General features: G+C 35.4%; 1 protein-coding gene across 4 annotated transcripts in view; it reads left to right on the plus strand.

Moving 5' to 3' along the window:
• Positions 1–9,149, plus strand: part of LOC126755471 (diuretic hormone receptor) — a 34,501-nt gene extending 25,352 nt beyond the window's left edge. Inside the window, exons 10-14 of one of the 4 annotated variants that reach the window (XM_050468057.1) lie at positions 1,311–1,499; positions 1,712–1,827; positions 4,524–4,577; positions 5,712–5,925; positions 8,114–9,149. In XM_050468057.1, coding sequence (XP_050324014.1) covers positions 1,311–1,499; positions 1,712–1,827; positions 4,524–4,577; positions 5,712–5,925; positions 8,114–8,140 — 600 coding nt within the window. In that variant the 3' untranslated portion in view covers positions 8,141–9,149. Of the gene's footprint in view, positions 1–1,310; positions 1,500–1,711; positions 1,840–4,523; positions 4,578–5,653; positions 5,926–8,113 lie in introns of those variants that run through there. The other 3 variants (XR_007666490.1, XR_007666491.1, XM_050468058.1) reach the window with 3 other exon arrangements.
• The last annotated feature ends 5,431 nt before the right edge of the window (positions 9,150–14,580 follow it).

Below are 14,580 nucleotides of genomic sequence, written 5' to 3' on the forward strand. Positions count from 1 at the left end.
GTTGTTATCGAGCTTGCCTCCGCCATGAAGTAAACAATGACGGCTCATTTCTCGAATAAAAAGTTATAGTCATTCTATTTTAAGTGCTGGCTCTTGAAGCGCGTAACAACAAACTCGCATGCATGCCCAACACACATGTATACGTACGTATATGTGTATGTTTGTAGGGGATTGTTACTTGAAGTATAAAAATATATCCCTTGACTGCACTTAATGCGATATCCATTCAAGAATATTTGAATTAGAAAGCTTGCATGTTTTTTAGCAAAACAAATATGCACACTCATACATGCAAGTAAATATGTGTAAATATGTTTCTGTATTTGATGGTTCAAAAGCAAAATGAAGACGTTTACAAACACATGCGCAAATATATGAAACGCTGTAAGTTTAGAGTATTTCGTTGGAAATTTAAAAGCAACCATTGTAAAGGATAAAGGATTCTTTTTTTCTGTGTTCATGTGCACACAAGTACATGGACACCACTACCAACGCGCATAATACGTAAATTTATTACTTCATCATAAATTTCATTCTTATTTGTAAACCCAACAGTCTGTCTTATTCGTAGTTGAAAGTAGCTGAATTCATTTTTCCCCATAAATCTTGCAAGTTATTTACTCTCTTCCTCGCTTGCTTTAAGAATTTGTTAAGAAAATCATGTTTTCAAGACGGAAGCAGTTTGCAGACTTGTGATAAGAAGAAAGTGCTTCAGGCGTTGAAAGAATCTTAGTTTAGTATCACGCAGGAAGTATATTTTTGGTAAATGCAGCTTTTGTGAACATTTAATTAAAGATAGAGACCAGAAGACCATTTTTGGAAGTTAACAGAACTGTATAACTGTAATAAATAAATACTAGCCTGTTTTAAGAAGTTGAAAGTTTTGTGTGGATGGCTCATAGTAAATAGGTTAAACGGATTCTTTCCTAACAATTCCCTCAGTAGCGCATTTTAACGAGGTTCCATTGCGCAACTCTTGCAAATAATGTCCACAAACGTATTTGTATTCTAGCAAACTAACAAGTTTTTTCGAAATTTTTTCATTTAATTAAAATTCAAAGGCACCCCCATATATATTCATATTAATAAGGTCTTAACTAAGGCATTTATTATCTTTATGTTATATTTTCTTCTCCCTTTTAACTGTTTTACGATAAACAAGAAAATAATGATCACAAAACTGAAATTCCAAACCCTTTAAAGCGAATCAGGTTTCTTTCTCAAACTGTTTAAACAAATCATATTTCATTTGGTTCAATAAGTCGCTATTTAATTACCAGCCAAATCCTTTTGCTTGTGTCTATTTGCAGGTGTTGATAACAAAACTCCGATCCGCCAACACGGTGGAGACGCGTCAATATCGCAAAGCTGCCAAGGCATTGTTGGTGCTCATTCCGCTCTTCGGCATCACCTACTTGGTGGTTTTGGCGGGCCCCAGCGAAAGCGGCGTCATGAGTCACATGTTCGCCGTCGTGCGCGCGCTGCTGCTCAGCACGCAGGTAATGGCACCTCACACAAGAGGGTTGCGCGGCAGTGTTAAACAGAGCACAGAACAGCACATTGTAGCAACTGTATAGAGTTACTGTGAAAGATAATATGAATCGAACTTGAAAGCGCATGAAAGGATTGTGGTTTTTCTTACGCCTTTCCCAAGCATCCGCTGGCCGTCAAACGTGCTTTAATTCACTTTGTTTTTGTCTTTCTTCCGCAGGGCTTCGCAGTGTCATTGTTCTATTGTTTCTTAAATTCCGAAGTGAGAAACACGCTGAGGCATCACATTTCCACGTGGCGCGACGAGCGGAATATCCAACTGAATCAAAGCAGAAGGTGAGCAAACAGGTGATTAATGCATATAAACGTAAGTATGTATTTGCTTATTTCGAAGCTGAGGATGAATAAATTTAGTATTTGATGAGGAACGGAAGTAAAGTAAAGACCCAAAGAATATACAGTAATATGAAATACAATATTTTTAAATTAAAATGTGGCAATAATGTTGCTCATACGCCACAGCAAACAAGTCTACCCTCTTAAAGGCACTACACAAGTATAAAATTTTTAAAAGTAATTTTTATTTTTAATTTTAGCTTTTTCGAGATTCTTTACCTTTAAAAATGCATTATATAGAATAGACGTATTTCTAATCAAATTTCAATTTATTTATTTTTATATTCATAATGAACTTTAAAAAAAAAAATATGTACCATTTTGGTCGATCACTTTTTGCCATTTTTCCGCTAGAGACATTATTCCATCAGTGTGAAACTTTTCTAGTTTCTCGGCTAAAAACTGCGATAAGTAATTTTCACAGGCTCCTCTTGAAGCCAGCTTTACTCCATTAAGAGAGTTCTACATTGACCGAAACAAATAGTAGTCCGATGGTGCAAGCTTAGAGCTATATGGTGGATGCATCAATGCTTCCCAGTCAAGCTTTCCCAGTTTTTGCCAAGTCATCAAAAATGTGTGTGGTTTAGCCTTGTCCTGATGGAAGACGAAGCTCTTACTGTTGATCAGTTCTGGCCGTTTTTTTCGATTGCTTGCTTCAATCTCATCAGTTTTTCACAGTAAAATGTAGAATCAATCGTTCGACCAGGCTGGACCATTAAATTTTTCACAGACAATTTGAGTTTGGGTACCACATCCAAACATCGAGCTTTTTTTTGTAGCCAGCTTTTTTTAATTGGTTAAGTTCCTTAGCGATATCTTGGCTGCTTATGTGACAGTTCTGGTCAATCTTTTTCATAATTTTATCGACTTTTACAACGATAAGTCAACCAGAGCGAGAAGCATCTTTCGTATCGAAATTTTCAGAAGGGAAGCGAGCCAACCATTGCTGTGCTACACGATTTGATAGACATCGTCTCCGTAAACTTCACAAATTTAGTTCTTCTTTATACCAAAATTTCAAAATATAGCTTAATTTCTATTTTTCGATAGTCTTTGTACTCTGATTGCAATATGTAATATCAATATTCATGACAAAATTTTTTCTGAATATTACTTAAAATGGGTGAAAGTGTGGTCCTCCTATGTCGTTGCGGTAAAGAGGGTTATTTCTTCACGAAAATAAGTGTTCAAAATTTGATATATTTTCAAATGTGTTTTGGCAAAATTCTTCGCATATTTTATCAACTTACATAATATTTTCCAACTGCTCGCATACCTTTGAGGCTATCAACATGTTTGCAATTTAATACAGAATGGCAAAATATGAAGACTCCTGCTGTACAAATGGAGAGTTTGCAAAATATAGAGTTTATATAATAAATAACAATTTATTTCCTGTAAATTTTATATTATTTTAAATGAAGCCTTTGTGGTTACTGTACACTTTTGAAAGTCATATCAAATACAAAATTTGCACGTTTAAGAATCTGATTCCTACTATTGTTCGGCTATTTGAAATAAATTTGTTAACATTTCTCTTGAACTGCATTTGCGTTTGTTGGTCGTCCTTAGTATACAAAGGTACATTGCACCTGTACAGTTCATCCACTAGGTTTCAAGTGGCCACAGAAGTGTTTTCGATTAAATAACAGTGAACAAGCCGCATTTAGCATGCAACACGCTTTGACGCACGTTTGCTATTCATGACATGCCGCTCCACAATGCATATTATTGTGTATGTGGGCGACAATGCCAACTGCAAACAAGGTGCAGGCGTCATTTGTAGGTTCAGACACACAACATCAATTGAACAGTTAGTACTGTTAAAATTAACACGACGCCTTTCAGCTCATTCGCAATGTCATGCTGTTTTGGTCAAGCTTTATTGACGCCCGAAGCTCTAATTTTGGCCGAACAGAGGAAAAATGAATATTGGAGTTTTAGAAACGTTTTTTATGAGATCAATATACATACTCTTGTATACATATAGGGACAAATTTGATACACGATGCGAAGTTATTTGCTAAATGTTATTCAAAATTCGCCCTGTCACTGCCGTTGTGTGAGAATTGGCATTACCTTAGTGAAGAAAGATTGCCCCCTTTTTCTTATTTTTATGAAATGCATCACACAGTCGTCATTAACAGATAGTTGTGTATAATATTGAGACTCGACATATTATTGCCTAAGAATACTTCAATAATCTTTTCTTCTTTAGAGAAATTTCAGTCCTTTCCCACTGTAAACGACAGCACTTTATATAACTGGCACATTTCGATTCAACGTTCTGACGGGTTTGTGGTCAGATATATCAAAGTTTATAATGACAGCTTAAAATTGAACCCAAAATGATAGAAGCCAGAAGCATAAATGGAAGCCTGGTATTTTTTCCGATTTTTTGCTAGGTTAGTCAGTGGTTGTAAGTGAAGGCATCGGATAAGTATATACCAATGGATCATTAAGTCTTTCAAATAATCAGTGCTATGTAAAGAGATATTTGTTTTGACTGGACGACTGGACTGGTTAAGAATCAGATTATAAACTGATTTGGCTATATAATATGGCCTCTTTGTATTCTATTACTTGCTCAATAACTTCGCTTTATTAAATTTGTTGTTGCATATTCTTCATTACAGATACACCACAAAGAGCTTCTCAAAGGATTGCTCGCCGAGAACCGAGAGCACACGGTATGGTAATATTAGAGTTAATATTAAAATGTCCACCACATATGTACATTGCAAATTATATTATTATTATTAGTACATATTACGATTATTATTTAGAAATTAAAATAGGTAAATCTATTCCAAAGTCTTTTCGTTATGTACCATCTGATCAAATTTAACTGACAAAAAAACTAACTTTTCATAAATCTTTATTACTGTCTTCAAAATAAGTTGCCTTTTGAGCTAATACAAGCATTCCTACGATTAAAACAATTTCCCATAGTAATCCGCCTTTTGCCGTTTCGAAAACAGAAAATGGTCAAAGTGTGGCTGAGCGTTGACTCACGTTTCGTGTTTAGCTAAAAAGTCAATCATATAAAAAGTTCAATCATGTTAAAATGGCAGCGCATTTAGGTCTTTTGGTACAAGTCTAGCATTGACATGCTTCCCAAACCATTAACCAAAATGGTTGAGTCGGTCCATAAGAGATGTTGTTAGTCTCTGATATCAACACTGCACTGTCTCTTGAACTTTTTCGAAGATATCGTCATTACTAGAGGTGGAGGGACGACTGTCAAGACCTAGTTTTCGATGACTTTACGACCTTCACTGAATGATTTTTGCCACTCAAATACTTGTCTTCCTAAAAAATTTAAGTCCTCAAAACGTTTTCGCAACATTTTTACCGATTCAGTAGCCGTGATTTCATTGGAAACACAAAATGTCATGCAAAGTCGCTGTTAAATATTGGCTTTTCCATGATAGAAATGGCCAGACAAACTTTTTTCGGCTTAAACAAACAGCTTTAAAACTTACACAAATTGGCACGTGGACATCAAACTTCTCATGATCATAAAGAGATTGTACTAATCTTTTAAAAATTATATTACGATCAGTTTGCGAACACAGTTTAAATCGGCCAGTCCGAGTCAAATTTTATCAGATGGTATACTATATTTTACATGTACGACATTTTATCGTAGTAAACACAGAAATTGACTGAAATATGCACTAAATTTGCTCTGTTTTCGCTTTCTTGCAATTTTGTTTCTTTGTTGGTTTTTCTGTTTCTTGGTTTCTTTGTTTCTCAATTTCAGTTTTTCATTTGCCATCGCATAATATTTGGTTGCGTTTGTTTTGCTTTATTCCTTGCAGGCCACTCACAGCCTACTATGGCAAAGGCAAGCGCGAGTCCAGCGTCTCATCGGCCACCACCACCACCCTGCTGGGCCACAACCAGAGCCTGAGTGTGAACGCGAACATCAGCGCTGCGATGGCGTTGCAGCACAGCTCTAACGGCACTTTACACACGATGCCCACCGTGACGGCACTGACCGTTATGCCGCGAGCGATTAGTCCGCTCATGAAGGTGTGTTTCCACTCTTATTTCTCACGCTTACACTCTTTTTGTACTCTTGTAAACTGTTGCTTTAGGTTATAATAGTTTTGTTCACCTTACGGTTGTCCGTATTACCTAAATCTAATCGATATAGATATGAGGTTATGTATATATAAATGATCAGGATGACAAGACGAGTTGAAATCCGAGTAAATGCCTGTCTGTCCGTCCGTCCGTCAAGCTGTAACTTGAGTAAAAAATAATAAAATTTGGTACATGTTTTCCCCAGAAAAAAATCAAGGTGTAGTTCTTAGATGGGCGTCATCGGATCACTGCCACGCCCACAGAACGCATTAACCGAAAACCTATAAAATAGGCCCTTATGTATCGAATATATGGACCCCAGTATCTATAGTTGACTTTTTACTGAAAATATCGCTCAACGTATGGGATATAGAATTGAAATTCAAAGAGAATCGTTTCCTGATAATAGTATCTCTGTCAAAAATGGATTTAATCGGCTCAATACTTACCTGTTTCCCCATATAGCTAATATAAAGCTTTTCGAACTTCCTGATGACTTTATACCGCATAATCGGTCAATATGTGAGTTATCTCAATGAAAATAAGAGAGCGTGTCTTACTCATAACAATGTATCTTTCTGGATAAAATATGTAGATAAAATTGGGAAAACTTGACCTAGCCCCCATATAACTAATATCAGGATTTTCGAACATCCCTTTCACTTTACTCCATATGATTGGTGGTTTTATGTGAGGGACATTATGAAACCCAATAAATATTTTTATACTATATGGCATGTTGCTGTTGTTATAGCGTCAGAAGTCTTTCGAGTAGATAGGTCTTGGTCGGATAAGAAATCCGGCTCCGTTCCGGTTACGTAGACCCGATGCGTCGTCGGAACGTGTAGTAAGTGGTATTAACAAGAATAAAAAAATGTTTTCTCTTAAACTTTACGTCGAATATGTTGGCCAGTGTATGAGTTATATCGAATATATGTATACAAAATTGCTTGGATCCCGATCGCCTAGTTGACATTTAGCACCTTAAAATATTTCCCTGGCTTTTATGCACACGAGCTTAGCCCTTCCTTACTTGTTTCATATACCTTTAACTATGTAGCACTTTAAAGTTGATAGTCGGGCAAGTTTCATGGTCCGTCAGTTTATTGCCCTGTAAAATTTGCATTTTCGCATTGTGCCCTTAGTCGGGATTTCCATTTCATTGGTGTGCCACTTCGTTTGTTTGTATGTGTGTTGGTGCAACATTGTATTGCCACATAGGCGTAGTGGGCAAATATGGACGAATGTAAACACGAATAAGACACCGGCGGGACGGGAGATATAGACTATACGCGTGGATAAAACGAGAATATGCCGGCGATGTCTTGTTGTTTTTGCGCATTTCCAAGGGATTCGGAGCAACTTGCCAAGCGATTTTTTCTAATTTGTACATCCCGCTCTGGGTGGGCACGTGCCACAATGCAATGCTGCAATTATGCAACTTCCTCCGAGCTCAAATAAAGTGCTGCCGGTTTGAATAATAATGTTTCATTTTTAGTTACTTGCCTTCAGAAGAAAACTATGTGGGAGTTGTGCAGGTTGAATGTCTGATAATAAGGCTTGCTCACAATTTGAGGAAAATCTTGAGTTAGACGAATAGCAGATTTCGAGGCGTTTTTGGTAAATTTTTGGATATATAATTGAAACTTTGAAGACGGTCCTTTTTTGTTCCCTGATTATGCTCTGCAAAGGTTGCCTCGAAATTTGTAACACCGTGAAGGAAGATATAAGTATATAACCAAATGGTCAGCCGTTCTTATGACCGTCTGTCTGTCTGTCCATTTGTATGTATAGATATACTTATAGATCTGAAATTTCGTGTACACTATTTTCTTCTCAAGAAGCTGCTCATTTATCGGGATCGTCGATATCGGACCACTTTAGAATATAGCTATCGTTCACACTGTCGAATCTATATGAAGTTCTTGAATGGAATCTTTTATATTTGTGATGGTGATACGAGTATTATAGCTTCGATGCAACCGTACTCAACTTTATTTTTTTTAATAATTTTTTTGTTCAATAATTCAATATTTTTTGGTAAAACTATTTAAGCGAATTGCTGAAGTTTCTTTTTGTTAAGCCTTTAACTGATTTTTCAATTATTCTGTTTACTTTCTCATATTATCTGCAGCAAGGACTTGAGGAAAATTCCGTATAAGAGAACACAAATTATAAAGAACTAACATCTATGAGTAGTATTAAGCAATCTCTTTATTAATTTAGCTAAGTTAAAGAATATTAGAAGTAAGACAATTAGCTAATCAAAAGCGAGAAGGGAAATTATTAAACGCAAACTAACGAATTTACTATAAGTACTAGAAGTTTTTTAACACACTGTACTCTAAGCACCACTTAAATGTAAATATTATTTAAAATTGTTGTAACTGTAATTATAAAAATGTTGCAACTGTAATTATAGAATTGTAAATAATTGATATTTTTGTGTAAATATTGCTTTCATTTGTGTGTTTGCTTTGGAACTTGAGCACGAATACTGATCTTCAGTGATTTTCAGTGTCAAATATTGAGAGAAAATGACTTGATATTTGTAAATTATTCCTGTCAATAGTTAAATGTGTGTGTAAGTACAAGTATATAGTTAAATTAAAAATCGAAATTAACAAATTATGTAATTGTGGTATATGTGACTAATTGTGTCTGGGTGTGTGTACTCTAAGTATATATTAAATTACTTGTATAAAGTAAATTCGCTTGAATTTTCATCTTTAATTATAAATTTAATTGCCCTGCTTTAAGAGCAATTAGGTTTTTTTACCTTAATTAGTACAATTTTTCTATAAGTTAAGATAGTTATGCTGTGTAAATATGTTAATTTAGAAATATTTTTGTTATAATGTATATTGAGTAGTCGAAAAAATCTTTTCGTATTTTGTCAATAGATGTCGTGGCAGTTCAGTGCTACCAATCACATTGTATTATCATACCATATAGTGCTGGAATGATGAGATTTTAAGCTACATTTAACCCAAAAAAAAAATCGAGGAAGTTGAAAAAAGTTACAGCTGCTCAAAATTTAGTGAAAATAAAGAAGAAATTCGCTATATTTTGAAATTTTTGTAATAAAAATGGAGGAAAGAATGACACGCAAGCCCCCAATGAAATTTGTAAAGTGTACGGAGACGATTTTGTATCAGTTCGTGTAGCACAACGACCCCCAAAATTTCGAAATTTGATTTACAATGTAATATACGGAAAAATGAAAAAGTGTTCGATTTTGTATCAGAAAAGTTCGAAATACGAAAAGATTTTTTCGACTACCCAATATCTATGTACATATATTGTTTCTAAAACGCATTGTGGAAGAATACTTTATTAGTGTACTTGATATTGTTGCAAATTGAAAAAAAAAATTGCTGAATTTTCCAAGGTTCACTTTAATAGAAAATTATATGTAGCTTTGTAAGATCATAAGCTAAGAATGTATGGTATTAACATTAATACATTATTGTTATAAATAAATGTAATTTTTGAAATATGTAAATAAGAATTGAGAAATATATATATATGTGCTCGCAATGGAAATTACTTAAAAACGATTTTTACTTTATCAGAAAGCAAACAGAAAAAAATCTTTCCGCCTACATGTCGCCAGTTTACTTTTGCTATCATATTTCAGCTGGAAAAAGTTCTGACAAGAGAGATTATCATGCAAAATGTGTAAGAAGCTCTTTTTTCCGAACTTCGGAGAATGTCCATAGACTTAAAATTTTCTTTAACGTTTTTCTATAGACTAAAACTCATTGTAGGTATGCTAAAATAATACACTTAGCTTGCAGAATCCACTTGAAGAGCATTCCCGGTTAATCCCCTAATCATAAATTACCGAAATTACCAAACTGATAGCTAAATTTATTAAAATGTCGTCAGCAGTTTTGAGTCGTTGGGCAATATTCTGTTACGACACACAACTTACCAGTTACGCTGGCAGTTACGTATACGCCATGACACCCACAAAGGCAACGCCAACGAGTGCACATAAACGGACAAGCTCACAGATTTAATTAAGCACAAGCAAGAAGAATAAGGAGCATAAGGACCACAAGAAATTGCGACTGAATTTAATTACCTAGAGCGTGGTAAGTAAATTTTCCGAAGAGATCTGAGTAATAAAGAGCCTTGTGTGAAATTCAAGACTGTTGTCTGCCAAAATCAGAGGCATATAAATTTCAAAATTATGCTTAAATAATTATATGACACAGTTTCCGCAGCAGCTTCAAATACAACGAAATGGCTTAATTATTATAATTGTAAACTTTACGCTTGCAAATCCATTTATCCACAATTTCGTTCATCAACAGCGCTGAAATTCGGGTTACAAACACCCAACCCCCATAGAAAGTAGAAAGCAGGCCAAAGATTACGCGTTTGGGTCTCTAGAGGAATACTAATAAAGATAGCGGAAATGTGATTACTTAAAAGATGGCGGAAATGCGAGCGCGCTGCACAGAATTCTCACAAAATTTTAATGCCAAAGAATTGTTAACGCGCAGAAGTATTGTTTAATGGTTGAAAGCACTTGCGCAAGAATGAAATAAAAACACTGGTGCTTTGGCAAAATTAAAAGCCATAAATTTAACTTATTTTCACGGCTTGAGCGAATGCCACAAAAATGGAGAAAATGAATGAAATGAGAAGCAGCGTAAATTCGGCGAAAGTGAAAATAATGGCAGACAAATGATTAAGGTAATCATCGCCTTTTCGCACACACACACACATACGTAGACACTATAAACGCTTACATGTGTATGTGCGAATGTGTGTGTGGACTGGCTTCGGGGACTCAGCAGTCTGATGATGACCAATGGTCAGACGAAAAGCAATAAATCGTCCTTTTATTCCTTTGTTGCCATAGGCGGCGAGTGCGTGCGTCGCCAATGTGTGCTGGCTCATGCCATTGTAGATATGTAGCATTTGTGGTCAACTTTTATTTTCGGTTGTGCAACAAAGTGTGGCATGAAAGGTCAAATTCAACGCGAGAACCATAGACTCGGACTATATTTATGCAGACAGCGCCGCAACATAGAAAGCGCGCAACTCTTCCATTGTATATATATATATACACACACACACACACATAAGTTTATGCTAATTTTATTTTTGTCTGCGCTGCGAGAGTCATAACAAACAGTGAGCGCATGACTTGCAGGTAAGCACATACTGAAGGCCTTGACATTTGTGTTTATGTGTGTGTATAAATAGATGACTTAGCGCTGAATGTGAATTAATTAATTAACGAGAAATAAAAGTTAGGCTATCAGACTAGCTGTGGGCGGAAAAGTGTTGTATACATACAAGTATAAACTCATAAAGCGATAGTTGCAGGGGATCGGCCAGACAGGCGCAATATATGCCAACCAATTGGAGAAAAATTCGTGAAGTACCTACGAGTATAAATGAAAGTTTAATGGATGAGGTGAGGTTCTTTTAAGTTTTCAACGTGAGCCAGTGAAGCATAAATGTTTTTAATTCGCAGCTCAAGTTGCAAGCGAATTTCGGAAGCAATATTTCTGGCAATATGAAGTAGAAAAGTTTTTTAACTGAAATTGCGGCCAAGCTGTAGACAACAAAGAAAAAATGATTTTTTGGCTTGAAAATTTATTATTTTTATGCAAAGTGTGCAGAGATATTTTTCATATACACGAAGATAAGACGAATTTTCACTTTGGATGAAATTACTTGCTAACAGTTCTTGTTTCTGTGGCAAATTTTACACAACTAAGCCTCTACTCTTCTCATGCTTCAAAAAAAATCAAACAATATTTTGTTATATTCAGCTTTTATTCTAAGAATTTTCAAATGAGTGTGCCAAAAGAGTGAAAAATTAGTTAGGAAATACCAAAAATGCGAATTCACTGACGAAGCAAAATCAAAAATAATATTCAAAAATTCGTTAATATATACATATGTATGTATTAACTTTCCATAACGTAGAAAAAATTTTATAAAGTCTTTACTTATTTTAAATTTCATATAATCCTTGCGTATGCCACATTTTACATATAAAGTCGATGACGCGGCGTATGAGTAACCTAAAGATATACGCTTTTGCCGAAATGTTTTCCCGTTATGCGTTAATACCCATGTCCGTTCATGTAACCAGCAGCAGCAATATTGCCTGCTTCCTTACTACATATTAAATGGAACTCATCAGCTTATCTAAAAGTGCCAAATAGTGCGCTTTCTCTGCCGCTTCTCTAATTGAAGAGTTAATCTGTTTGGAAATCTGAGTTGAAACTTTCGTTGAAAAACATTCAAAATTAAAATATCTTTTTCCAGCTTGCATACCATACACTTACATTTATGGACATGTCTGCTTAACGGCAGTCGGTGGGGTTCGTGCTTGAACATACAATATCCGCTTTATGGCGATTTATGTACACAGGAAGCGCGCTAGGGAAGAGCAAAAGCATGCAATGTGTATGTGTGTATGTGTGTCTTTTCATGGGCACGTGGTGTTACAGTATCTGGGGACCTGCGAGATGCCAACAAAACATAATTCCTTGAACACTTTCATGTTAATGCTTTAAAGTATTGCGATAATATTATCTTGAACGGAATATGAGTAATCCGATGCTCCGCATCTATATATGTGGCGCTATAAAAGCTGCAATAAAATTAACCGCCGTTGGGTGTGTGTGCGCGCCATTTGACTCTTCGCTTTAGCGGTGAATAGCTCGACTTAAGTCACGCTTCAGCGATTCGTATATCAAGCTGTCTGCAACATCTGCTTTTAATGCCGCTGAAAATATTTGTGAATTCATGAGTCACATGCTTACTTCTAGTATTTATGAGCGCACATGTTTGAAGTAGTAGTATTTAAGCTAATATAATATATAATCATAAAATTGTGCCAATGAAAATTCGAAACACTTAAGTAAGGAAATATTGATTGGTAACGAAAATTCAATTTGGATAATTCGGTCGAATTTTATTAACTTTTGTTTTAATTTGAATATTTAGTAACACCTTACAAGTAGATTAATGTGGTTTCATACAAATATACCTACTACTTGTTAGTCCAAGGTTCTGTATACTTTTTCAGACCTTCCTTTAGTACGTTGTTTGGATCTCCTTGCTGGCGTAATTCAGTAAGTGAATATTTGGTTTACAAGTCAGGAAAAATCATTTCTTTCACTTCTTTGAATGGGTGGTTCGCCCCGCAAAGTAAACTCTCCAAAAGCCTGTCGAGGATTTTCAATAAAACTCTAATCATTTAGGCTTTTAGATTGAAAATGTGTTTGTATATCATCTTTCACAAATATTTGTTGATGTTCTGAACAAAACATATCAAAATTCAAAGTCAGTCAAAATTCATATTTTTCATTGGTTTGCTTAATTGCTACAACTTGAGACCAGTTTGTCTTTAACTAAATATTCTATAAGACCAGGCTACATATATAAATATTTTTCATATATATTTTGAATATATACCCTTACGAACTTACGAATCTAAGCATTACTTTTACGGACTTGGGGCTAAGAAGTTCTTTTAAATGGTGTATCATCTTCGCCAAAGAACATATTGCACCAAAGCAAATCGAAGTCACTCAACAAATTGTCCTTCATCTATCCTGTCCATAAATGAAAACAGTCGAAAGCTAGTAGCCGAAACAACGAGCTATTTTACACACACTTCTAACTATACGATCGCACTTGTGTAAGTCAACATGCGTCCCAATTTAAGCACACTACTGTGATCAAATTGAAAGGTGAATTTTTAATTTATACTTTTCGTGCTTTTTGAATAGCTAAATGTAAGTTGATAGTACAGTTAGTGACATCTATGCTAAATTATTAAAATATTCATTAGTATTTGGGATATGCGTCGTTTTGTGAGGCTCTAAAAATGAATTCTTCGATTTATACTATGTCTGAATTTATTAAACAAGGAAGTGCGATTGCATCTGCATTGGTTATTCCTGATTATTTCACCACATTTTCAACTAATACTAACCTTCGTGTGACTTCTGGCTGTTCAGCAAATTCATATGACCACTCCGAGGACACGTTTTTGACTCAATTGAGGATATAAAAGCTGAATGATGGCCATCACGGCAAAGTATTTTTCCAAGTGCTATAATGACTGAAAATTTCGTTGGTATAAGTGGATTGCAGCGGGAGGGAACCACTTTGAAGGAAATGAAATGGACAAAATTTACCTTTCAATTTGATCACAGTAGTACATGCTGCGACTATCCCCTAAATTGGCGAAATCCCCCTTAATTGATAATTATCCGAGTGAAGTGTTTGCATTGCGCACTCTTAATGAAGTGTAATCATATTTTGAGTGAAGTGCATCGTATCTGCAACACAGCAGGTCGCAGCTGCCACAAAATGGTGCATTAACATTTTAGCGTAAAAATCACGAGTGTTGCAGAAGTGCAACGCTGACATGTAGACATGTAGAAACAGTTAGTTGCACGTGTTATGCGTTCCTTGCAATTGCTGAAATTTAAAGGAGAACCATCGCCATATTCCAGAGGAATTTAAGTTCTTTTCGTAGCACGCAAATGATGGAAAGAAAACAACGAAGAAAAGCAAAGGCTTTTGTGCTTTTGTTGATTTTAAATTTCACAT

Source organism: Bactrocera neohumeralis, chromosome 4 (genome assembly GCF_024586455.1).
Source record: "Bactrocera neohumeralis isolate Rockhampton chromosome 4, APGP_CSIRO_Bneo_wtdbg2-racon-allhic-juicebox.fasta_v2, whole genome shotgun sequence".
In the NCBI taxonomy this organism is placed as follows: domain Eukaryota; kingdom Metazoa; phylum Arthropoda; class Insecta; order Diptera; family Tephritidae; genus Bactrocera; species Bactrocera neohumeralis.